General features: G+C 41.1%; 1 protein-coding gene and 1 pseudogene across 2 annotated transcripts in view; one reads left to right on the top strand and one right to left on the bottom strand.

Annotated features, from left to right (window-relative positions):
• Nucleotides 1-27,891, top strand: part of znf423 (zinc finger protein 423) — a 499,271-nt gene that overhangs the window by 101,755 nt on the left and 369,625 nt on the right. For both annotated transcript variants that reach the window (XM_062961910.1, XM_062961911.1), the window contains exon 2: nt 10,345-10,404. In XM_062961910.1, coding sequence (XP_062817980.1) covers nt 10,345-10,404 — 60 coding nt within the window. The remainder of the gene's footprint in view (nt 1-10,344; nt 10,405-27,891) is intronic.
• LOC100560721 (large ribosomal subunit protein uL6-like) lies at nt 2,355-4,040 on the bottom strand (annotated as a pseudogene).

Genomic DNA, 27,891 nt, shown 5'->3' with positions numbered 1-27,891 from the left:
TTTGGGCCTCCAGGTGTTTTGGACTTCAGCTGGTAAACTGGCAAACTGGCTGGGATTTCTGGGAATTGAGGTCCAAAACACCTGGAGGCCCAAAGGTTGGGAACCACTACTTTAGATCTTCCAGCACAACTCTAAAATCAACTTCTGCTGGACGTTGACTTTCAAGTTGTGCTGGATGATGTAGAAATTAGAGGAAACACTTCTTTAGATATATCTAGGTCCTCCAGCGTGATTCTGTGGTCAACGTCCAGAAGAAGTTGAGCATAGAGGTGCACTGGGGAACCCAGAGATTACTTCTCAGACACAAAAGTATTATGAGATTTTTCCACTTTCATTTGCAGTCCTGTGCTCCTGGCTCCCATAAAAATCAAAAGCCTGTTGTATTGCTGAGCTGAGCACCATATCTACTTAACATGATGCCATAGTAATGTTCGTAGGATTTGATTATTCACATATTTCATTAATATGTTATCACATGGAATCTTTAGATCAGTGGTTCCCAACCAGGTGTTTTGGACTTCAGCTGGTAAACTGGTAAACTGGCTGGGATTTCTGGGAATTGAGGTCCAAAACACCTGGAGGGCCAAAGGTTGGGAACCACTACTTTAGATCTTCCAGCACAACTCTAAAATCAACTTCTGCTGGAAGTTGACTGTCAAGTTGTGCTGGATGATGTAGAAATCCCTAGAGGAAACACTTCTTTAGATATATCTAGGTCCTCCAGCGTGATTCTGTGGTCAACGCCCAGAAGAAGTTGAGCATAGAGTCGCAGTGGAGGACCCAGAGATTACTTCTCAGACACTAAAGTATTTTTAATGAGATTTTTCCACTTTCATTTGCAGCCCTGTGCTCCTAACTCCCATAAAAATCAAAAGCCTGTTGTATTACTGAGCTGTGCCCCATGTCCATACTTACCATGATGCCATAGGAATGTTTGTAGGAAAGAAGTGCATGGGTTGGGTGGTTGGCAACGTTGCTTCCAGTGCCTGTCTTATCCACCTCTCAAGGGCCAATGGTGTTGACATTTGGAAGTCAACCCTTTAGTTATCCAACTTGCATGGATTCATCCTACAGATGTTAATCAGAGCAGTATGAGAACAGTCGTGATGGAATGGTTCCCAAACCACTCCAGTAACATGAATTGGCCTTTAGTAATGTCCAGATGGTCTACTTAAGAAGAGGATTAATCAGGACTGCTTCAAACTATGATAGTAATGTTACTTGCTGTCTTCCTTGTGGACACAGAGTTGTTTTCCCTTTTAGGGTTGTAACAGCTTCCTCCTCCATATGCTCAGGAGGGGAGCCAAAGCACATCAGAATCGGGGCATTCTGTCAGTAAACCTTTAATTTTATTTCAGAGCTTCTTCTCAACCAATTTGGCTTCCTTGTTCTACTAAAGCTGATCTCCCGCTCAAAGGCTACTCTGATCTCCAGTGTTTTCCTAATGCAAAGTTTTTGAAACGTTCCTTCATTGGTTACATATGTTTATTGCTAGCACTTAGATATAATTCTCTCTGATCAGTGAATTCAGATGGCTGAGCATCTCATCTCTTTATAATAGGGGCCAACTAGAAATAAGGTAGCTGCTTGGCTCTGTTTGGAAGAAAGTCTAGGTATACAGTAGGATGCTATTTTTTGTTCACAGTCAACAAAACCTAGATTTCTGACTTTTTGGAAACTTCACTGGGAAAAATAATAGACCAGTGTGAATCTCACAATTTCTTCCCAGTATGCAACCAATCTCAAATGTTGGAAAAGTCATTTGTGTAGAACAGTGGTGCTCAACCTGTGGGCCGCACCCCAGTAGTGAGCCACAAGAACAAAAATCCAACCCGCTAACCTCCTTCCTCTTTATTTTATTTTATTTTATTTTATTTTATTTTCACTCCATTCTGCAGAGCTGACCATTGCATTGGATAGACGACATCAGCTCTAGATTATTAAATATGGGTTTCTGTGGACGAGCAGATGGCGACTACTGGATGGCATATGTTCTGTATCAGAAACTAGAACTGACGTGATCAATCCAATACAATTTTCTGAATCAGCACCCCAAATAACCAAACTGAATCTAAATTCAACCAAAGACCAATTCATAGCTCTTTTGGTACTACTGTTGGAGAGTGGTCCCTAGTCAATGGTCCCTGGTCAAAGTGTTCCTTGGTCAAGTGGACCCTGGTCAAAGTGGTCCTTGGTTGCTTATATATATATATATATATATATATATATATATATATATAGAGAGAGAGAGAGAGAGAGAGAGAGAGAGAGAGAGAGTTTATTTACTCCACATGATGTCCAACTGTGGGCTGAAGGCTAAAAGTATGGTCTGCCCAGGTTTGTCACTGTTAGATCTATTGTTGTACAGTTCCCTTCTCAGAGACATAGATACCATCCAAGAATTTTCTGATATCTTTGGTCTTGACTGTGGTGGCCTACTGGATTAAGGCAGCTGAATTGGATACCAATTCAATATCATTTCCTTCAATGATCAGTTCATCCTTCTGGGCTTGAGATACTATACAATTGACACCTAGCCTCATGCGCACCTGGCGGATGAACTTTTCTCCAAGAAAGTTACGGATTTCTACAAGAGAGCCAGTCTCCTGTATAACCATGTTGGTGGGGAAGTGAGCATAGACAGACCTCATCTTGTAACGAAAACCCAGCGTGACACCCTTGATCATGTTCTGAACGTGACTACAAATTGTGCAGACTGTTGCTAGCTCTTTTCTGTTACCCCACCATTTGTCAACACACAGATTCCTGTGCTTCTTCCCCAAAAGACGGAGCTCCACATTGATATGGTTGAAGTCCCGTCAGAGGGTTCCTCTGGGGCCCTTGACAATTACTTGGTTAAGTGATCCCTGGTCAAAGTAGGCCCTGATCAAAGTGGTCCTTGGTCAAGTGGGCCATGGTCAAAGTGGGCCCTGGTCAAAGTGGTCCTTGATCAAGTGGGCCCTGGTCAAAGTGGTCCTTGATCAAGTGGGCCCTGATCAAAGTGGTCCTTGGTCAAGTGGGCCATGGTCAAAGTGGGCCCTGGTCAAAGTGGTCCTTGATCAAGTGGGCCCTGGTCAAAGTGGTCCTTGGTCAAGTGATCCCTGGTCAAAGTAGGCCCTGATCAAAGTGGTCCTTGGTCAAAGTGGTCCTTGGTCAAGTGGGCCCTGATCAAAGTGGGCCCTGGTCAAAGTGGTCCTTGGTCAAGTGATCCCTGGTCAAAGTAGGCCCTGATCAAAGTGGTCCTTGGTCAAGTGGGCCATGGTCAAAGTGGGCCCTGGTCAAAGTGGTCCTTGGTCAAGTGGGCCCTGGTCAAAGTGGGCCCTGGTCAAAGTGGTCCTTGGTCAAAGTGGTCCTTGGTCAAGTGATCCCTGGTCAAAGTAGGCCCTGGTCAAAGTGGTCCTTGGTCAAAGTGCTCCTTGGTCAAGTGGGCCCTGATCAAAGTGGTCCTTGGTCAAGTGATCCCTGGTCAAAGTGGGCCCTGGTCAAAGTGGCCCATGATCAAAGTGGCCCTTGGTCAAGTGGGCCCTGGTCAAGAAAAGGTTGGGACCCACTGGTGTAGAAAAATAGATGGCATTTTTGTGTGCGTTCAAAAACCTATAGTATGGATGAAAGATTGCCAATTAGTATCAAGCATTGTAGTTTGTAGTTTGAAGGAAGGAATTGGCAAACTACCTCTGTAAGTATTCCTTGCCTTAGAAAAGTCTGAAATTCATGGGGCTTCCATAGCTTGCCAAGTGACTTGAAAGCACATACACACAGCTACTCAGAACTTTTCCAACTTTTTTGCCCTCAATTGTGCAATAGCTCACACTTAATCTTTTCCCTTCAGTTTCCCCCTTTATTTTTCTTCCCTTTGGACTGTTCGTTCCCACCTTGGACTGTTTTTCTGATATCTTTAGTCTTGGGGGCTTGTGTGTCCATGAGCCCTTAGGCTCATGGCATTGAGGCCTTTCTTCAGAAAGTATATAAATCTCCAATCCCACAGGCACCATCGCTTTCATTTTTGCCTGGGGGAAGGTCACATTGTTGAAAAGTGCCATTGCTGCCAGTATTTCAAACACAGGTTCTTCATAACTGCTATAGCCTCTGTTATGGGGAACTCTTTCTTGGTGTCTGTGGACATTTATAATCTCTCCCTGCCTGTCACATAGCAACTCCAAATGGATTCTCCTTCAAAATTCTTTGCATCCATTTACTTTGACTTCTCCAGTACTGACCACATGGATGCATGTTGGTGAAGACTTGTACTGTAATTGGAATTGCCATTAATACCTAGTTGCAGAATGGAAAGTAAACATAGACAGTCTAAGCCCTACTTAGAGAAGAAAGATGGTAGAGAAGCTTGTTCTGCGTTGCATAGACTGAGAAACAGACAACTTACAAATGTAATTTTTCCAAGTCCGAATTCACTAACTTTGATCAATTATATACAAGGATGGATGCATAAATTGCTTTATCTGCCCCTGTCTTGCAAACACAATAGCTACAATACCCACAAAGCATAGTTGATTCCTGAAACAAGATTAAGATTTTAAAAAGAATGAAAAGGACATCTCATCTATCGAAGTGGCCTATGTGTCCATCTGCAGTTTTCATACTTTTATTTTTTTTTCAGCAGACTGAGATGCAAATACAGGGTAAAAATATGGTATAGGTAATGATTTTGTTTTGATGTTGCCATCAACAAGAGGTTGTCAACATGAGGATCACACCATAGTACCACAGGTTCTGGCCATGACCACTGAGATGGCATGCCCAAGCCTTTGGGAGAACTATAGTGTCTGGCTTTACTTGGGGTCTATCTGTATACTTTCTGATATGACCAAGACCCTTAACACACAGAGGCATTTCAGGCAAGATGAAAAGATAACGAAATTAGTTTACTGAAAACAGGAAGAACAAAATGCTAACTCCACCCAGGACTATTGTAAGATAACTTGAAACAATACATTACAAAAAGAGATTTTGCTGGTTGCAGTCATCTCTCTGGAATCCTTAAAAGTCTTTTGCCTCTGATGTAAAGCAGTAGATTATCAGCTGGTGCTTGTAGGCTGTCTTGATCTTCTACTTGGGCTGACCACAAGCTTCTGTTGTCACTGAGACTGATGGTATATGGATACTGCTAAATGCAGAGTTTAGTGCTAAGGATCCCTGTTTTAGATTGCTAGGCCTAGGATTTCCAGACAATACGCAATCCTCTAAACACTGTAGCTCTATTGCAGAAAGAAAAGAGTCTAGCAAGAGAACTCTGTGTAGGCAAATGGACTAAACCAACTAAGGCTGGCCTCTTGGAGGGTTTTTTAAGCTCCACCCAAAAAATAATACAAATGGAGGTATTTATTGGGAAAACCTAAACAGGGGGAAACTAAAGCAAAAGAGAGGAAAGGCAGAGCCAAGACTTCACAACCACCACCATACACTTTGTAAAGACTCTTTGAGTTCCATGTAAAGTTTGAAAGGCAGAACATGAAAATAGTATATTACATTTCACACAAGAATTGTTTGATGGAAATACATATTATGTTGATCTGTGCCTGTGAACCAATTTCCCACTCTCTGCAACAGAAGAACTCTGTTGATAGTGACTATCCTGAACTTCTTTGGAGTCAGAGAAGTATTGACTTTTCGTTAACCTTTTCATAGCAGGAGTAAGGCCTCAGTGACCAATTCATTAAGGAATTACTCAGTTGTTTCTTTCCCCAACTGTTCAGCAGTCCCCTTTCCATTTGTCAAAGTGTATAGCCAAGTTGTACTATCATACTTCAAGTAACTTAGTGAATGTTTTGGAGGAAGTTGTGTGGAGCCAAGAGTCTGCCATGATGTAGAATCAAAGGCATCATCTGAATGAATCACCCTGATTTTCCTTGTAGGATTCAGAGTGATTATTTCCCTCGCTGGAACTGTTGCTTAGATAGCGATGAGCCCTGTGAGGATTGACATGAAGCTTGATTAAAAGGGGACTAAGAGCGATTCCAAGGAGAAGATCAATACAAGCATGGCTTGCTTCGCTGTGGAAGTTGAAAAAGTGATGCCCATCTTCTCAGCCATAGTGTGTGTTTTCTGATTGTTGCTCAACTTCTCATTCATGTTGAGTTAAAGAAGACCTTTTTATTGACTAATTGCTTCAGCAACAGAACTGAGCAGGGAAGATACGAACTAAGCAAGTCATTGCAAAGGGTTCCCTGTGTTGTTCTTAGGGATTCCTCTTCTTCAGAAGGGCAGGAAAGTATTCATGAATCAGAGGGGCAGTTGGAATCTGAGGAGGAGATTTTGCAAGTACCCACATTTCAGGAGAGGCGAAAGGAAACAGAGCAGAGACATTCAGCTAGAATAGCTGCCAGAAATGCAGCTGACTAATTAGGAACTGCTCTAGCAGCTGTGAGGGAACTCAGGGCTACAAAGCAGAAGCAGGTGCAGCCAGCTCTTGCTGGTAACAAACTGACTTTTTGCTCCCCTTGTGCCTGCTTCAAGTCTGCATCTGGGAAATTGCTCCTAAGGATTTATTGCTGTTTCTTTGTCTGAAGTAAAACTGCTATTTGATTTGGGAATTTATCAGAGACTAAGAACTGTGCTTGCCCTAAGACTTCCTTGCTTCCTTTTGCATTATTCCATGGAGTGTGCTGTACTTTATATTTTGCTGAAGTAAAGCAGTTTTCATTTACTCACCACAGTGTTTTAAGGCTGTTCTTGAAAGGCAAAACAGGACAGCTGTCAAAGGCTTTCATGGCTGAAATCACTGGGTTGCTGCAGGTTTTCCAGGCTGTATGGCCATGTTCAAGAAGCATTCTTCTGGAACATGGCCATACAGCCCAGAAAACTCACAGCAACAAAGTGATCCCTCTTGCTGAAGTCTTTGCTTCACAGCTAGCATAGTGACACAGTGGTGGTTGGTCACTTCGTAAGTCTGTGCACTGCAATTCATAGGATAGTGTCAGTCATTCCCAGTACAAGTCCTTGTTTGCGAAGAAATATCATATATACTTGCTAACACTTTGTTTTGCAAGTATTTCCCAGAATTGTGTGGACAGTTGTATTGTCAAAGCTAACTGGCGCAAGTGAATGTGTGTTATGTCTACCTGTTTGTGTGTAGGGTTAGCAGGAGAGCTCTGTTGAACGATATGACTCTTAACTAATGAAATAAAATTGTTTTTATTGTTGTCATATGCCTTCAAAGCATTTTTAGCTCATAACAATCCTAAGAAAAACTTGTCACAAAGTTTTCTGGGGTTGAGGATGCATGAATTGCTCAAAGTCACCTAATAGTTTCCATGGCCAAAAATGGAATCGAACCCTGGTCTCCAACATTCAAACCACCGGCACCATATTTGCTCTCAAAGAAGTAAAATGCTGGATAGGAAATAATTGGATAGGAAAAAAGTTGTGTCAAATTGATTGAAAATTCTCATTGTTTTGTTCACGGTTCTATATTGTGAAGTTCGTTACACATTTCCACACCTTCCTAGTGTACTGTGTTTTTTTAAAAAAAGAGTAATTGGATAAGAAGCATCCCAGATGTGAGACTCTTAAGTGCTGGCTTCATTAAAAAAGTGAAATTGTGTGCTAGATCTGTCATAAATCTACCTTTCCATCAAAGATCCATAAATTGCAATGGCTGGGTATTGATTGGACAACACTGTAAATTTATCATTCATATTAAAAGGGAGGTTCCTTTTTTTCCAATTTCTTTTTCGCCCTCCCTCCCTCCCTCCCCGTTTCAATTTGGTAGGCTTGCAACAAGGTTGTTTTCGACCCATGGGGAAAGCGGAGCGGTAGACTTCCAGAATATAAAAATTTAATCTAAAGTCCATAAACTGCTTTAAGGTCTGTTCAAGAAACATCCATTACATCCAGTTGAAACTCTGTGTGTGAATGAACTTAAAATGACACGGCCCACATTGCAGAATTGCATTTTAGCCGAGGCTCTTTTCAGAGCGAAAGGGTCTCTTGGACTTGCCTGTATGTGACTTATACAACGAGTGCGGATTCAGCGTTGATCAGAAAACCAACAGAACACTGTACTAAGGAGTCAGGGAGAAGTTAACTAATGTTTTGGCTACTAGTTCTTTGATATTCCTAAATGGGACAAATTTAGTTGGATGTTACTCTTCTACTTGAATAAGAACATAGCAGCTTGCCTCACTTTGGAGCTAACTATTGGTCTTGCTAGCTCTAGATAGTCTATACCAGGCATGGGAAACTGACGGCCCGGGGGCCGAATGCAACCCCCTGGGTGCTTACATCACACCAGGGCCTCATTTTCCCAGTCCTTTTGGCAGAAGGATATGGTGATATGTGTCCTTATGCCAAAAAGATGGGGTGGAGGGCACGTGGCAGCTGAGAGGCCTCTGGAGTGCTCTCAGCCACCGCGTGTCTCTCCTATACTCATTTTCCCAGTTCTCTTGGCAGAAGGACATGGTGACATGCTGTGTCCTTATGCCAAAAAGATGGGGGAAGAAGGCACGTGGCAGCTGAGAACCTTCTGTAGTGCTCTCAGCCACCGCGTGTCTCTCCTATCCTCATTTTCCCAGTTCTCTTGGCAGAAGGATATGGTGACATGTGTCTTTATGCCAAAAAGATGGGGAGGAAGGCACGTGGCAGCTGAGAGCCCTCTGGAGTGCTCTCAGCCACCACGTGTCTCTCCTATCCTCATTTTCCCAGTCCTTTTGGCAGAAGGACATGGTGACATGTGTCCTTATGCCAAAAAGATGGGGAAGAAGGCACGTGGCAGCTGAGGGCCTTATGTAGTGCTCTCAGTCACCGCGTGTTTCTCCTCCCGGCATGGCTCGAGGAAGGCCTGTGGCAGCTGAGAACCCCCCAGATCACTCTCAGCTGCATCCTGTCTCGCCCTCCAGGCATAATGCCAAAAGGACAGCCTGAGGATTGGGGGAGGAGGATTGGGGGAGTAGGATCGGGGCAGTCGCTACATGTCTCACCTTCCTCCTGGCATAATGATGAGGCGAGCAGCCCCGTACTTACACGGGGAGGACTACCTGAGGATGACCTGGGCCCTGCTGTGCCTTGTCCCCACCCTGTCCCGGACCATCACTTTCCTGGGTCCATCCTACCCAGCATGTGTCCCCCTTCTCGCCTGGTCCGGCTCTTCCAGCCAGGCCTGCAATGCGGCCCCAAGACAAAAAAGTTTACCCATACCTGGTCTATACTGACTAAACATCCAGTTCTCCCTGATATGGTATTTCCCAGCCCTTCTGCAAGGAAAGTATGCAGTCTGCCACTGAGCTGCGGCTATTCTTGTTCCTAATTCTACAGAAGATGTCTAATATTATTCATATTTTTGCTGACCTACCACCATATGAATAAACGACAAAGACGACCTGGACTGACTTATGATAAAGCATGAGGACCTTGGATGAACAGATTTAACCATATGTCTTATATTTTATATTGTATTTAATTGTTCTTAATGGATTTTATATATTGTTATGATTTTAACTATGTTGTCGACATTGAATTATTGCCAATTTTGTAAGCCGCCCTGAGTCCCTCCGGGTGAGAACGGTGGGATATAATTACTGGAAATAAATTTTAAAAATACATATTTTTACAAAAATGTACAATCAGAAACTAGAGCTAGAAATGAACCAATGCAATTTTCTGAATCAGAACCCTGAACAACCAAACTGAATCTAAACTTGACCAAAGCTTGTCCCTGGTCAAGTGGTCCCCGGTCAAAGTGGTCCCTGGTCAAAGTGGCCCTTGGACAAAGTGGCCCTTGGTCAAGTGGTCTTTGGTTAAAGTGGTCCCCAGTTAAAGTGGTCTCTGGTCAAGTCCCCAGTCAAGTGGTCCCCGGTCAAAGTGGCCCTTGGTCAAAGTGGTCCCTGGTCAAGTGGTCCCCATTCAAAGTGGTCCCCAGTCAAAGTAGCCCTTGGTCAAAGTGGTCCCTGGTCAAAAAAAGTTGGGAACCACTGCTCTTCAAGGACACACTGTTGTCTTTATCGCTGCTATTTTTAAAAATAGCTATTGGTTTTCTCAAATGATCTGGTATTTTAGTTACAACACAAAAAGAAGCCCGTGGAGATGATACCATAAGTTACTGCACTGGGTGACACTAAATTCAACATGCTGGGGAGAACCTCAAATTGTAGTGACAACAATTTTAAAACAACAGCGCACAGACAGGTTTTATTAATGATGGTGTGGGGCAGGCAATTTTGAGTGCTTATTTGAGGGGTTTTTCATGCAAAGATATAACCAGATATAACAACTGAATTAATAAAACGATTAATCTGACTGAATTTACTCGGATGTACGTTATTTTGTAGAATGCAGTGCATTTACTCTTGCTTCAATTGCTCTTAAATTTGATGTATTTTTTTCTCATTTCAGTTGAAGAGGGCGAGTCGTCGGATTTTACTCTGAACTGGGACTCGTCAATAACTCAATCAGGTAAAGATGGCAGCTATTCCATATAGAAACTATTCTGATGTGTGTTACATTTCTCTCTTTGCTCCCATTGCAACACAATTTCAAGATCGTTTGTATATGGCCAATAAAACCCATTACATACAAAGACTAATATGCTCTTTCCCTCCCGAGAGCCATTCTTTCTTCTGGTGGGCACATTGGATTGAGTTATGCCTTTTTCAGCTATGACTTTTTGGTATTTCCTGCAACGGGCGTTGTTACATCTTCGTTCCGATGCCATTCTAGAAAGACAACCTTTGATGAGAATTTTTCCTCTTTGATTTCGACATCGTAATGTTTGTGGATTTTTTGCAATGGAACGAATGGCGTTGAGTGGAATGTCACCATTGATTAATTGGTGATTGGTTCATCAATAAAGACCCAGGGCTGACTTTTCTGATAACATGAAAAGAATGTGAAATGAAGATAAATTGTAAGAGCATTTGGGTACTTTTCATGCTGGCAGCATTCAAGTCTCCTTTGGAAAATGACGGTGATATTTTAAGGATTTTTTTTTGTTTCCAAGGATTATTAACTCTTTATTTGCAGTTATAGAGAGATGTGCAAGGATTTATTATTTAGAGAGATGTGCAAGGATTTATATGCTATTGTTGTTGTAATTATTACAACAGAGGCTGGATGGCCATCTGTTGGGGGTGTTTTGATTGAGTATCCTGTGTGTCTGTGTGGTGAAAATAGAAATAAGAAGGTAACAAACACACACACAAAAGAAGGTGCCAAGATATAATATAGGACGAAATGCATCTTGTTATTGTTAGGGATTCCTTTTCTTCAGAAGAGGAAGGGGAGCTGGAAAGTGTTCATGAATCTGAGGGTGAGTTGGAATCTGAGGAGGAGACTTTGCAAGTACCCACATTTCAGGAGAGGCGAAAGGAAACAGAGCAGAGATGTCGTTCTGCTAGATTAGCTGCCAGAAATGCAGCTAAGTAATTGGGAACAACCCAAGCAGCTGTGAGGGAACTCAGGGCTATAAAGCAGAAGTAGGTGCAGCCAGCTCTTGCTGGTAACAAACTGACTCTAATGCTTTTGCTCCCCGTGTGCCTGCTCCGCGTCTGCATCTGGATTTATTGCTGTTTCTTTGTCTGAAGTAAGACTGCTATTTGATTTGGGACTGTATCAGAGACTAAGAACTGCATTTGCCCTAATACTTCCTTGTTTCCTTTTGTGTTATTCCACTGAGTGTGCTGAACTTTATTTTTTGCTGAAGTAAAGCAGTTTTCATTTACTTACTACAGTGTCTTAAGACTGTTCTTGAAAGACAAAACAGGATAGTTATTCATCTTTTTGGAGTAATACTTCTAGTCTTTTTTCTTTTGGAACAAATGTTTGGGTTCTCCCAAGCATGTTGATACATGTATCTTCATTCTGTTGGTGTAAACCAGTTGAATTTGCTGTGAAAGGGACTGATAAAAATGAAAGACATCTGATTCCCCACAATTGTGTAACAGCAGAGGAACATCTTAGAGATGAGAGCTTGAAGTCTGGAGAGGCGGGGAAGAGGTCTACTAAGGGTGGTACTTGATAGAGATTGGTATAATTGTGTATAATGGAGCAGAAGCATAGATACATTTCCTCACCTCTGGCCACTTCTAAAAGATGACATCAATCAACTCCATAACTGAACAGTAGATTCAGGGTAGGAAAGTGTTGGAGGTTCCTATGAGTTTCAAGTCAACAACATCTGGAGGGCTTTATATTCTCCATTCTCGGAGTAATGGCAATCAAAAATGTCTTCATTTAGAGCCATGGTTCTCAGCCTGTGGGTCCCTAGATGTTTTGGCCTTCAACTCCCAGAAATCCTTACAGCTGGTAAACTGGCTGGGATTTCTGAGAGTTGTAGGCCAAAACACCTGAGGACCCACAGGTTGAGAATTACTGATATAGAATATCATCTGTGATCCAGTAGGGCAGTGGTTCTCAAACTGTGCTCCGGGGAGCCCTTAGGCTCTGTGAGAGGTAGTCAGGGGCCCCATGGGCGCCCCATCTCCTCTGAGGTTTCTGCCATTTATTATTATTATTATTATTATTATTATTATTATTATTATTATTATTATTATTATTACAAAGACTGGATGGCCATCTGTTGTGGGTGTTTTGATTGTGTTTTTCTTGTAAGGTAAAAGGATGTTGGACTGGATGGCCCCGGAGGTCTTCCACTGAAATACTTTTTAAGTTTATGTTGGTTAGAATTGTTCTTCGATTTAAATGTTGTATTTTATTTATTTATTTAGCATTATGTGAATTAAGTTCACACAAACACTCTCCAACCATCTGCCATTGGCCCAGCCCATGCCTGAGATATATATTGTTCTTCAATTTAAATATTGTATTTTATGTATTTATTTAGCAGTATGTGAATTAAGTTCACACAAACACTCTCCAACCATCTGCCATTGGCCCAGCCCATGCTTTAGATATATAGATATAGATATATACATATTCTCTCTCTATATATAGATAGATAGATATATAGAGTAGGGAATCCAATATCCAGTAGATTACTACTAAGTACACTGGTATATACTTAGTATTTGCAGACTCTTAACTAATGCCAAGCCATTTTATTTCTCCTGTTTTATTTAAAATATGCTTATAAGACTGTCAAGCTAGAATAGCAAGCTCATTTGTGCATGTATATGGGTATTCATCACAACTCATAAAAGTTCATTTTTGTAGTTTTGCAACTCCTCAAATTCCCTGGCCAGCCTGTTAGCTGGGATTCTGGGTGCCATCGTGCAGGAAAATCTCTGCTTTAAACAGTTAGATAGCATTGCTTTGGATGGGGCTAGATTTGGAGGACCTTTCGTCCGATTCAGGAGTGTGGCTTGCATTTATGACGCAAGTTTAAATTATGGAGGGACGAGGAGTGACAAGTAGTTACACAGGTGGTAGGAGCTGCTGGAATCCAACCCCCCTGGCCTCTAAAGTTTCACTGGGCATTTCTCGTAAACTTCCAAGTTTATATTTTTACAAGCTTAAGAGCTGTAAATGTCTGCTTTTTAATAACAGAGAGAATTCTGCAGCTCATCCAGTGTGGATTTTTTTCCACTGCTGTAGAACCACAGAATACCCATAGCTGTGAGCATAACTCTTGATGGTAAACTCAGTGTTACATATTAGTGTTGTGCATTCGTATGGAATTGCTGTTCATTTTGTGTAGTGTCATTCGTGTCGTCTCATTTTCATATTCGTGTCCCACTAACGAAAATGGGCCGCGTATACGACACGAATTTTCATCTGGCTTACAAAAAAAATGAAATTTTTCAGACCATTGGCTGCAATGGGAGGGCTTCCAAGGCTCACCCCCCTGACTTGGTTTTTGGACTAGAAGGGTGAAAATTGCCACACACGGAGGGCATTTCAACCCTCTTTAGCCCACCAACTTTTAAAACATTTGGGTCTTCCCCAGAGTGTTGTTGTTGTTGTTGTTGTTGTTGTTGTTGTTGTTACTAACAACTATTGGCACACATCAGATGTAATTAGTAAGCACTCCTCTCTCAGACTCAGTTTAGAGTCCCAGAATAACTATTGTTATTGATATTAATATTAGTACAGCAGAGTCTCACTTATCCAAGCCTCGCTTATCCAAGCTTCTGGATAATCCAAGCCATTTTTGTAGTCAATCTTTTCAATATATCATGATATTTTGGTGTTAAATTCGTAAATATAGTACAGTAGAGTCTCACTTATCCAACATAAACGGGCCGGCAGAATGTTGGATAAGCGAATATGTTGGATAATAAGGAGGCATTAAGGAAAAGCCTGTTAAACATCAAATTAGGTTATGATTTTACAAATGAAGCACCAAAACTTCATGTTAGACAACAAATTTGGCAGAAAAAGAAGTTCAATATGCAGTAATGCTATGTAGTAATTACTGTATTTATGAATTTAGCACCAAAATATTACGATATATTGAAAACATTGACTACAAAAATGCGTTGGATAATCCAGAACGTTGGATAAACGAGTGTTGGATAAGTGAAACTCTACTGTAATTACAACATAACATTACTGCGTATTGAACTACTTTTTCTGTCAAATGTGTTGTATAACATGATGTTTTGGCGCTTAATTTGTAAAATCATAACCTAATTTGATGTTTAATAGGCTTTTCCTTAATCCCTCCTTATTATCCAAGATATTTGCTTATCCAAGCTTCTGCTGGCCCGTTTAGCTTGGATAAGTGAGACTCTACTGTATTATTATTAACACCCATTGGTACACATCAGATGTAATTGGTAAGCACTCTTCTCTCAGACTCAGCTTAGGGTCCCAGAATAACTATTTTTATTAATATTTATATTAGTATTATTATTAACACCCATAGGTTCACATCAGATGTCACGGGGAAGCACTCCTCTCTCAGACTCAGCCTAGGGTCCCAGAATAACTATTGTTAATTAATATTCATTTTAGTATTATTATTAGCACCCATTGGCACACATCAGATAATAATAATAATAATAATAATAATAATAATAATAATAATAATAATAAACTTTATTTATACCCCGCTCCATCTCCTGAAGGACTCAGGGTGACTTATACTGGGACAAGCCCAAAACAGATGTCATAGGGAAGACAACCTCTCTCAGACTCAGCTTAGGGTCCCACAGTAACTATTGTTATTTATATTAATATTATTTTTAATACCCATTGGTACACATCAAGCAGCCCTTTGTCAGTACCTGCTTATTGTTACAGGGCCGAAACAAAAGGAAAACAAAAGCAAGCACGACAATTGTGTGGCTTTCATTTTCGTGTCGCCTCTCGTTTCCTACAAAAATGTCATCATTCGTTTTGTGTAGACGAACGGTCAAAACGAAACGTTAGCACGAAGGAAACGACGGAAAAAATTCCGCGCACATCTCTATTACATATAGCAGCTTGTGTATCACAACCAAGCTATAAGAAAATTCACGTGGTCAAAGAAAGAGCGATGAAATGGACCCTGTGACTGTGGCGTCAAATGGGAGAAACGCTTTCCGATGTATAGAAAGAAGGAGGTATGGAAACCCTGTTAATTTGAAACATCTGGCAAAATGATTTGGTTTGGTGGGCTTCTCTTCCTGGGAGGGAGGGGAGGTGGGCAGGAGGGAACGTTGATTTGGGCCAAGGCACAGAATGAAAAGCGAAGCGTGGTTATTCCTTCTTTATTGAAGTTCTACATCACTTTGCTGGTGCTAATACAAACAGGAAGATCATAAAAGAACATAATGAAAGTCCTGCACGCTGGGACCCCAGGACTGGTTTCAGTTACCGAATATAGCTTTGGAGGCACACCACGCAACGCAGAGCTACTCTACGACATTACTCCACGGTCTATTATGGCTTTTTAATAGTTTCTCCCCCACATCTCCTCCTCCTCTTATTTTGTTCAAAAGCCATGTGTTCTGTACCGTATTAGACACAATCAATAATAAGGGGAAAAGTCTAACTCTCAGGCCAATCCCGATGGTGGTGATTGTCCAGACTAGCGTCTTGTACCTTTATTTTGTGTTACATTATTACTTGGTGGCATGAGATGAAAAAAGGGACTGATAGTTAACACGTTGTCAATTTCTGGTGGAGTGAAAATGGTCCTGTCAGTTACTCTAATGAAAGAAAAGTAATATATTTCAATTTATTGCTTTCATCTTGATTATAACAGTTTTATCATGACCATTAGTTTTGTGGATCCTGGTTTAATAAACCACGATGTGAAAAAAAATCAGCATGCTTGCATTCACTTTCATTTTGTCTAAGGTATTAAACTAGGGAGAAGAATAGCTCCATGTGTGGGCTAAAACTCAGAATTTCGTTTCAATATGCGAAAAATGAACCAGGATTGTAAAAGCTAACTGTAAGCCATAGTTTTATAGTAGAACATATGTATGTAAATAATAATAATAATAATAATAATAATAATAATAATAATAATAATAAGTAAAACAAGCAGTCAAAGAAGAGGAACATGCCCTGGCAGAATATGTAAAGCAAAGTGAAGAACCTGCTTTGATTGAAGTCAAAAATCAGAAACTCCTCAAAGCACAGCAGACAAAAAACCAGTACAAGAAAACCACACTACAAACTAGAGCTGACAGCTGGCACAACAAAACATTGCATGGAAAGTTCCTTGACAAAATTAAAGGAAAAGCTGATAAGGAGAAGACCTGGCTCGGGGCTCACAAATGGGACCCTGAAGAAGGAGACAGAAGGCCTGATCCTTGCAGCCCAGGAGCAAGCCATCAGGACAAAGGCAGTTAAGGCCAAGATTGAAAAATCAGCTGATGACCCAAAATGCAGACTGTGCAAGGAAACCAACAAAACCATTGATCATATCCTCAGCTGCTGTAAGAAAATTGCACAGACAGACTACAAACAGAGGCACAACTATGTGGCCCAAATGATTCATTGGAACTTATTCCTCAAGTACCACCTCGCTGCAGTAAAGAACTGGTGGGATCACAAACTTGCAAAAGTATTGGAAAATGAGCACACAAAGATACTGTGGGACTTCCGAATCCAGACTGACAAAATTCTGGAACACAACACACTAGACATCACAGTTGTGGAAAAGAAAAAGGTCTGGATCATTGATGTTGCCATCCCAGGTGACAGTCGCATTGACTAAAAACAACAGGAAAATCTCAGCTGCTATCACGACCTCAAGATTGAACTTCAAAGACTTTGGCAGAAACCAGTGCAGGTGGTCCCGGTGGTGATGGGCACACTGGGTGCCGTGCCAAAAGATCTCAGCTGGCAATTGGAAACAATAGACATTGACAAAATTACGATCTGCCAACTGCAAAAGGCCACCCTACTGGGATCTGTGCGCATCATCGGAAAATACATCACACAGTCCTAGACACTTGGGAAGTGTTTGACTTGTGATTTTGTGATACGAAATCCAGCATATCTATCTTCTTTGCTGTGTCATACAATAAAATAATAATAACTTTATTTTTATATTCCGCTCGGGGCGGCTCACATGGGGACAATATACATTAAAACAATCATAAATTAAAACCAATATAAACGATAAAACCATATAAACCATATAAACAGCATAAAACATAAACATATCAAAGCCGCTGATCAGACCACATTTGATTGTGGTTACTGAATAATAATATAGAACAGTACGATTTTATTTATCGTGTCAAAAGCGAATTGAGGATACAGTTATAATGTATTTAGAAAAACACAAACAAAGTTTAAAATGTTGTTTCTTGTGTCGTTAATGCAATAAAATACAATCATTATTGTCCACATGTAATTCCACGTCTCAAACTTCAGTTTTCTACTCCCGTCCTCCAAACGAGCTTATTCTTCATCTTTTCAGAATTTCCAGAAATTTTGCAATTCTAGGTGAATTGCAATCATATATCTTAGCCTTGGAAAAGAATGGCGTGCCTCCAGAATCAGACATGGCTTTACTTTTATGGTGTATCTGACCTCCAAGGTCTAACCTTTTCTTTCAAAAAGGTCTTGTTGTGCCAGTGTTTTCTGTATGTTTCCTTGGAGCTGTTTTCTCAGTTGTACTCTGTGCATTGCCGTCGTGGTGGTCTTCAACTCAAGATACTGAGTTGATAAAATATGGCTGTCTGGAGTTTACGGTCTCAGCAGGACCGAGGAGGCAGACTCCAATCAATTGCTAGAAGAGAGATTTTTTTTTATAAAGATGGCCATACAGCCAAAACACTTCTGAGTCCGAGATCCCAGTTCCTGTTTCACCCCTAACACTGTGATTACAGAGTTCTGGCTATTTAAGAATATGCTTTTTAATAAAATCGTAGATAGTCATTAGTAGGCTTCAACCACATATATGTTATTTTTGGGTCTTGGCCACATATAAAATATGTTGTTCTGATCTGAGATTCCCAATATATTGTCGGTTTGATATATGGACCAAAGTACAAATCTCTCACCTTCTGGTACAATTTATAATCAAACTAGCTGTTCCCGGCCACGTATTGCTGTGGCATATGGGAATCCTTTGTTGGCCAGGTGGAATAGCAGTCAATAGCCTTGCAGCCTCAAAGCCTGGCCGTTTTCTTCTTATGGGAATACTTGTTTGGTGAGTTAGAATGCAATGGAATAGGCTTGCTGCTTAGAAGCCTGGGTACTTGTGTTCCAGGGGAATGTTTTTTTGGGCTGGTAGAATTGTAATGAATAGCCTCCCTGCTTCCAATAGATAATAATAATAATAATAATAATAATAATAATAATAATAATAATAATAATAATAATAATAATAATAATAAAAACTTTATACCCCGCCACCATCTCCCCGTAGGGACTTGGGGTGGCTTACATGGGGCAGAGTCCCAAACAACATAGAACAAAACATACCTTATCGCTGTAGGGTATGTACCTTTGTATCTTATCGCTATACCATTCCACTAGAAGTTATAATGCATTGCACCTTGTTAACTTTATTCCTCGCCCTTAGCCTGAAAATTGAAGTACCAACTATACCGCTCCAGGGCATTGATCATGTTTAATTGTTTTTAAATTGTTGATGTTGCATGCTTTTTCTTGATGTATTTATTGCTGTGTTTGGATTTGTTTTTACTGTTGTATTTTTATATTGTTTGAGCATGGTCCCTTTGTAAGCCGCCCTGAGTCACCTTGGGGAGATGGGGCGGGATATAAGAATGAAGTATTACAGTAGAGTCTCACTTATTCAACACTCGCTTATCCAACGTTCTGGATTATCCAACGCATTTTTGTAGTCAATGTTTTCAATACATCATGATATTTTGGTGCTAAATTCGTAAATACAGTAACTACTACATAGCATTACTGCATATTGAACTACTTTTTCTGTCAAATTTGTTGTATAACATGATGTTTTGGTGCTTAATTTGTAAAATCATAACCTAATTTGAAGTTTAATAGGCTTTTCTTTAATCCCTCCTTATTATCCAACATATTCGCTTATCCAACATTCTGCCGGCCCGTTTATGTTGGATAAGTGAGACTCTACTGTATTATTATATTATTATAAAGCCTGGCTGCTTGCTACCTAGGGGAATCTTTGGTTGGTCAGCTTCAATAGTACAGAGTAGTATCGCTGCTTCAAAGCCTGGCCACCTTCTACCAAGGTTAATCCTTTGTTGGTCTGATTAAATTGCACTGAATAGCCTTGCAGCTTCAATGCCTGGCTGTGTTATACCTAGGTCAATCTGGTTTTTTTGGGGGGGAGGGTTGAGTGAAGGACGTACCTTGGATATGTTGGTGTATTATGGTCAAATTTGGTGTGATTTGGTTCAGTGGTTTTGTTGTTTACTCAGTCCTACAAATGTACATTACATTTATATATATATACTAGCTGTGCCCAGCCACGCGTTGCTGTGGCAAAGTATGGTGGTATGGGAAATAAAGTATTGAATTGGTGGTAGTTAAGGTAAAGGGTAAAGGTTTTCTCCTGACATTAAGTCCAGTTGTGTCCGACTGCACACTGAAGTGGATTATATGGCAGTGTGGAGTCAAGATAATCCAGTTCAAAGCTGATAATATAATATTATAAATGGGTTATATAGCTGTGTGGAAGGGCCTTGAGTCTACACTGCCATATAATCCAGTTCAAATCTGATAATCTGTATTTTATAAGCCTAAGTGAGGTCTAACTCTGCCTGCCCCCTGGACTAAGTGGGTTGCTAGGAGACCAAGTGGGCGGAGCTTAGCCTTTTAACTGGCAGCAATTGGATAAAAACAATTATTCCTCTCCCTCTAAATAGGACTTTATTTTTCTTTTCTTTTTGTTGTATGAACGTAGAGGCATGGATGAGGGGCTGTGCTGCCAAGTTTAGTGTTTCTGGGATGTGTAGTTTTGTTGTTTTGTCTTAGGCCGAAATTTCATTACCCTTTTAAATATATAGATAGATAATATGTGTGCTATATCCTCAATTTCAGGTGCTCCCAGATACAATTCTAAACATTATACTTGATGTTCTTTGACCAAACTAACAGCTGGTAAGCTGGCTGAGAAACACTGGTGTCGATGCACCCTTAGTCGGAATTTGTGTTCTGTTGCAAAGTGACATAAATGTTTTTGTTGTTGAACTGTGTTCTTATGAGAATATATTTCAGAAAATAGGAAAAAGATGATTTCTTATTTGGCCATAACCTTTTGGAGCTCCGCGTACAAGAGGTTTGCTTTCCTTTGTTATTTCAGGAATTGTGCATTTTAGGGAACAAGGCCAGTTGTGGAATAATATTGCAAGAGGTGTCTATTTATTTATCTTTTTTTTTTAAAAAAAAAAAAGAACATCTTTGTACTGGAAGAGAGATGTAAACCTTGCCTTCATCACACACTTCAAGGACTCTGGAGGGAGCTTGCCTTTTGCCTGTAAGAGAAGATTACTTCCTGTGACTGAGTTTCGGTTCATATCTGGACAAGCCCAGCAGAAAGTGGAATGTTTTTCTTTTGAACAACTAAGCTGTTAGCCGGAGTGACAGAAGGTCCCCTGGGCTCTGTGTTCTGTTAGAGACTGACATCCTGTGGCCGCATCACCTTAAGGACATGGAAAACTATGAAAAATTAAATTCTTCAGATGTGGCTCTTTCAGACCCCACAGCTGCATGCGGTACGGTGGTGCTTCGCCGGGCTCACATCTGTCATGGAAACAGACGTCCCGTAAATCGATTTTCAGCATCCCTGGTGGTGCGGTTCTAGAGGTATTCGCAGCCTGCTGAGGGAGCAAAACTTTCCTTCAAAATGAACCGTCATCTGGCGTGTTCTTTCGATGCAGTGATGCAGTCTATTACCTTGGAAAGGACTGTAAACAATGAATCCTAGTTGGAAGACTCAGCCATTCGGTAATGTGCCATGCCGTGAAGAATAATTCCAAGAGACGCTAATCGTTCACATACCTAGTTACCTGAACTAGCTATGAAATCTTATCATAATGGATAACATTAGTAGGTTTCAGGCTTGGGGGATTGATTTTGTCATTTGGGAGTTGTAGTTGCTGGGATTTATAGTTCACTTACAATCAAAGAGCTTTTTGAACTCCTCCAATGATGGAATTGAACCAAACTTGGCACACAGAATTCCCATGATCAACATAATAATAATAATAATAATAATAATAATAATAATAATAATAATAATAATAATAATAATAATAATAAACACAGCAGACAAAGAATCAGTACAAGAAAACTGCACTAAAAACTAGAAACACCCCCTCATGACCCCCACCCAGGGGTCCCGACCCCCAGGTGGAGAAACGTTGTTCTAGAAGATACGTGTCTCTCTGAGAGGTCAGTTATTAGCATGGCTTACAAAGACAGGATGTCTCTTCTCCCTCTTTCTTTAACAGCATCTGGATTTATGGAGGGAGGAAAAAAGGTCCATTTTTATAGTTTTCCTATAGCATAGTGGCCAAGAAAAGGGATGAGTTCAGATGAAAACCGTAGGTGTTTTTTGGATACAAATTAGATCTGTTGTTCTAGGAAAGCACAAGGGAGCACAATTCGCAATAATGAGATGAACCAAAGCGTAAGAAAGCTTAGGCTGAGCATTAGGAAACCATTCCCAGTAGTAAGATTGAATAGACTGGGATAATCTCCCATTGCTGAGGTCATTTTCCAGCAGAACCAGACAAAAAAGCAATTGAAAATGTAACCTAAGAAAGGGTCTCTGCATTGACAGGATATCCAAATAAAGCTTGGTTATCTCCTGATGGCTTAATTTCGGCAGCTGTTTTTCCTTCCCCACCGTATGCCTCATTGTGCAATGACTTTTGCAGTTACCAAGGGTCTACTCCAGCTTCAACCACTGGCTGTCTCCTACTTAGATTTGGGAAACTGGTCCAACCAGAAGCCCCAGAGACTCACTACTAGTTGGTGTAGAAGAGCCTTCCAAACCTGAGGAAAATGTGTGTTGACTTCAGATCTTGCGATTGCTCCTCAACCAATGGCTATGCTAGTTGGTGATGATGGGAGATGTCCATAGTTCATCTGGAGATCACCAGACGTATGGTGAAGGTGAGAACGGACAGTATTGAGTTGGATCAGAGGTGTCAAATGTGTGGCCCTCCAGATGTTTGGGACTCCAACTCCTAGAAACCCTAGCCAGCTTGTCCAATGGCCAGGAATTTTGTGAGCTGAAGTCCAAAACATCTGGAGAACCACAAGTTTGATGTCACCGTGAAAGAACACTGCTTTTGGTCTTACCCATTATGGCTGTTGTGTGTAGGCTGCTAGTAATGCTGTCCTGTGGTTAAGGTCAGGACTTAGAGCTTGAGACTGTTTGTTCATATCATGGAACCATTCACATTATCCATACAAGGCAAACTGTGCTCCTTCTCATCTTCTTGGATTGCCCATCATCCCTCGCCATTGGTCGTGCTGCCTAGGGGTGGAAGTTGCAATCCGACATTTGGAAGTCCGCAATTTGTCTAACCCTGACATTATACCACAGCTTTCTATCAGTGGTGTGCATTTGTATAGAATCGCTGTTCGTTTTGTTTAGTTTCATTCATTTTGTATCAGTTTTGTATTTGTCCCCGTTTCCGAAAACGAATATACGAATAGAATTTTCATCTTGCTTACGAAAAAACCTGAAAGTTTTCGGATCATTGACCCCTTTTAGCCCACCAACTTTTAAAACGTTTGGGTCTTCATCAGAGTACTATTATTATTATTAACACCCATTGGCACAGATCAGTTGTCATGGGGAAGCAGACCTCTTTCAGACTCAGCTTAGGGTCCCAGAATAACTATTGTTATTAATAATAATACTAACACCCATTGGCACATATCAGATGTCATGGGGAAGCCCTCCTCTCTCAGACTCAGCTTATGGTCCCAGAATAACTATTGTTATGAATATTAATGATATTATTAACACCCATTGGCACACATCAGATGTCATGGGGAAGCAGACCTCTCCCAGACCCAGCTTAGGATCCCAGAGTAATTATTATTATTATTATTATTATTATTATTATTACTATTATTAACACCCATTGGCACATATCAGTTGTCATGGGGAAGCAGACCTCTCTCAGACTCAACTTAGGGTCCCAGAATAATTATTGTTATTAATATAATAACAATTATTAACACCCATTGGCATACATCAAATGTCATGGGGAAGCAGACCTCTCTCAGACTCAGCTTAGGGCCCCAGAATAACTGTTGTTGTTGTTGTTGTTGTTGTTGTTGTTAACACCCATTGGTACATATCAGCTGTAATGGGAAAGCAGGCTTCTGTCAGTACCTGCTTATTGTTACGTGGCCGAAACGAAAGAAAAACGAAAGAGAGCACGATGACTGTGCGGCTTTCATTTTAGTGTCTCCTCTCGTTTCCTACGAAAATGTTGTCATTTGTTTAATGTAGATGAGCAGTCGACACAAAACGAATACACGAAGAAAACGAAGGAAACATATTGTGCACATCCCTACTTTCTGTTACACTTGAATAGGGCTATCCTGTAATTTGCTAAGCAAAGCATAACCTTGCGTCCGGACTTCAGCCGTGGAAGAGATTGGCAAACATCCCAGTATTCTTGTTGCATCGGCAGAACGAGTCTTCCAGATCGTTCAAGCCGCACTCCTTTCGATTTGGCCCTGCCTGTCGCTATCCTTCTACTGCGATGGCTGAGAAAGTCATTCCGTGAGCGAAAATAAATTAAGAGATTAGGCTGCAGTAGATGATTTATAGTGGGGTAAACAGGGATATTAGGGAGGCCAAGACTTGAGAACAGGGTTTAGAAAACACACGCACATGCTCACATGTCCCTTTATGAAAAGAAATGTGAGTACAGCTCACATCTCAGGTTCCCATTTGTAGATAAATTAACTACAAGACTGGAGCAACGAATTGCTGCTTCTTTATCTCTAGATGAGTTTGGAAATTAACGATTTTGCATTTGTTTTGTTTTAAAGCAGTCTCCAGTGGTTTGCACTCACTATTGGCAAGGTCAAGCTACGTTTGGACATCCATTCTGGATACATACTGCTATAGCTGTATCGATTAAGTATTGATCCCTACCAGCACATAAATGAGTTAGTATTCTTCTTTCTAGGCAAATTTAACCTAATGGCAGACAGCTAAAGACTACACAGAAGCATTTTTCTGCCCGCTTATTGTTCAGAGGAGCACCAGGATTCATTGGTGGTCTCCATCCAAGTACTAACCAGAGCTGATCCTGCTGTTTATTTATTTATCTATCATGTCAGAAGCAAATTGAGATTACACTTATACAGTTATAATAAAATTATTTTTGTTGCTATTTCCTAACTGTATGAATCGTGATGTAAATATCTAATATGCAGGATGTATTTTTGTTCACTCGACCAAATTTGGCACAAATACCCAATATGCCCAAATTTGAATACTGGTGGGGTTCGGTGGGGATTGGTCTTGTCATTTGGGAGTTGTAGTTGCTGGGATTTATAGTTCACCTACAATCAAAGAGCATTCTCAACTCCATCAATGATGGAACTGAACCAAAATTGGAACACAGAACTCTCATGACCAACAGAAAATATTGCAAGGCTTTGGTAGGCATTGATCTTAGGTTTGGGAGTTGTAGTTCACCTACATACAGAGAGCACTGTGGACTCCAAACAATAATGGGTCTGGACCAAAGTGGGCACAAATACTCAATGTGCCCAAATTTGAACACTGGTGGAGTTTGGGGAAAACAGACCTTGGCATTTGGGAATTGTAGTTGCTGGGATTTATAGTTTACCTACAGTCAAAGAGCATTCCGAACTCCACCAATGATGGAATTGAACCAAACTTGGCACACAGAACTCCCATGACCTACAGGAAATACTGGAAGGGTTTGGTGGGCATTGACCTTGAGTTTGGGAGTTGTAGTTCACCTACAACCAGAGAGCACTGTGGATTCCAAACAATGATGGATCTGGACCAAAATTGGCACGAATACTCAATATGCCCAAATGTGAACACTGGTGGAGCTTGAGGAAAATAGACCCTGGCATTTGGGAGTTGTAGTTACTGGGATTTATAGTTCACCTACAATCACAGAGCCCCTTGAACCCCAAACTTCCCACACAACCATTATCCTATCAAAATAGACCTGTGAATGGGACTTGTTGAAGTTGTGTATATGGACCTTTAAATCATTTTTCGATTTATGGTGATCCCTTGAATTTTGTAGGGTTTTCTTAGTCCAGGAAAAGTAAAACGTGATTTTGCGTGAAACCTAGATCATTTACTTCGAATCCTTCTGTAAATAAGATTCATTGAGAACGGAAAGGAATACATGGCAGAGCAGCATTCATGCTTATTGCCGAACAATGTGCTTACAGTGAGTTGTGCTTTCATTTTGCGTATTCTTAAGTATTGCCAGCAATTTATGACCGATAAAGATGAGCTACTTCCATTTATTGATACTTACTCCTTGCTAATGCAATTTGACTGTAAAGTGACAATAAAGGAGCGTGATTGTTTTGTTTTTTTTCCAAAGCAGCAAAGCTAGTCATTCTTTCCACTGCTGTCAGATTTTATGTGCAGCATTTGCAGGGTATTGTTTGTCATTCTGTTCATAAGGTAGGAAGGGGAAAAAAAGATAAAACTTAGGAAGGCTATGTAAGCCATACATTTTTCTTCCAGTGAGCAATTGATGTGATTCATGATAGGAAGGAGTTTGAAGAGAGAACAGTGTTTTCGGCAGTGGGAAAGATTTATTTATTTATCATGTCAGAAGTGAAGCGAGGGTACAAGTTGTAATGTATTTGAAAACATAAAGAAAAACACAGAACAACAGCAACAACAACAACTACTTGGCATTATACTAAATAGGATTCCTTCCCAGGTCATCCTCAGAGCTCGAGATGCTTGTCTATTCTTAAGGTGAAGAGCACATGTCTGTGTTTTGGATGGATTAGGGATCAGCTGGTTTTCCCTGTAATAGGCAGTAAGAGCACCTAAAGCTTCAGATAGCTTCTGTTCAACCATTTCAAAGCTCTCTGCTTGGGCGGTGATGGCACGATCGTCTCATAGATGAAACTCTCTGTTCCTTCTGGCAGTGGCTGGTCATTTATGTAGATGTTAAACATTGATGGGGAGCACACATGTTCTCCTGAAACATGCTGTTCTTCTGTTTTCGCCATCTGCTTCCCTGGCCCTGGAATTCAACAAAAAAGCTCCTGTTTTGTAGCAGATTTCCTATGAAGTGGGTGAGGTGGTTGTCCTTTGTGATATTGTAAATTTTTCTCAGGAGGAGGCGATGATTTACAGTGGGAAAGATAATAGAGTGGTATGGGAGGGAAGCTAAAGGCCTACAAGTCACTCCCTTCCACTGACATTGCGGTTACAGCGAGCTCCACAAACTACATGTAGCCCAACCCCAAACACTACTGCCCATCACCCAAGGAATGCTTTCATTTGGGGACTATTTCATCCTGGATTTTGCATTTCCCTCCACCACAGGCAGGCATCCCAGGGTTCTCCATTGCTGTGGAATTTGCATGACCCCTCCCATTGCCCTTCCCATTCAAATCTGTCTGCATAACAAACAGAGCAGAACTAAGCTGCAACTAAGGAGTTTAGGGATTGACTCCACATGGTGGAAGTTGTCGTTCACCCTGCATCAAGTCAGAGCACTGTGACTCCTACTGCGGAATTTAGAGGAGTTGTAGTTCACCTACACCTAGAACGCTATGAACCCAAACAATGATGGGTCTGGACTACACTTGCCATGAATACCTGATATGCCCAGATTTGAATACTGGTGGGTTTGGAGGGCAATTGGCCTGGACATTTGGGAGTCGTAGGTACTGGGATTTATAGTTCTCCTGCAATTAATGAGCACTTTGAACCCCACCGATGATGGACCAGGACCACACAGAGCCCCCATAACCAACATAACATATTGGATAAGTTTGGGGCAAAGGGAGTTATGGTTCTCCTGCATCCAGAGAAACAGGACCCCACCGACAATGGACCGGGACCAAACTTCACACAGAGAAGCCTCATTATCAACTGAACATACTGCAGGGATTTGTGGAAATGGGCCTTGATTTTGGGAGTTGTAGTTCACCTGCAGCCAAAGACCACTGAACCCAGCCAATGACGGATCTGGACCAAACTTGACACACAGACTGAACATTGCCTGCTGTGGATACTGGCAGATGTTTTGGGACAATTGCCCCAGGAATCTGGGAATTGTAGTAGTTCACCCCCATCCAGAGAGCACCAGCCAATGACAGATCTGGACCACACTTGGTACACAGACCCGAAATGGTCAACTTTGAATACTGGCGGGTTTGAGGAGGATTGAGCCACGATTCTGGGAATTGTAGTTCACCCACTCTAAACTGAGAATACCTAACATTCAAATACAAATACAGTAGAGTCTCACTTATCCAACATAAACGGGCCGGCAGAATGTTGGAAAAGCGAATATGTTGGATAATAAGGAGGGATTAAGGAAAAGCCTATTAAACATCAAATTAGGTTATGATTTTACAAAT

The sequence above is a fragment of the Anolis carolinensis genome, unplaced genomic scaffold (assembly GCF_035594765.1).
Source record: "Anolis carolinensis isolate JA03-04 unplaced genomic scaffold, rAnoCar3.1.pri scaffold_9, whole genome shotgun sequence".
Taxonomy (NCBI): domain Eukaryota; kingdom Metazoa; phylum Chordata; class Lepidosauria; order Squamata; family Dactyloidae; genus Anolis; species Anolis carolinensis.
This window is presented reverse-complemented; position numbering and strand designations above follow the sequence as displayed.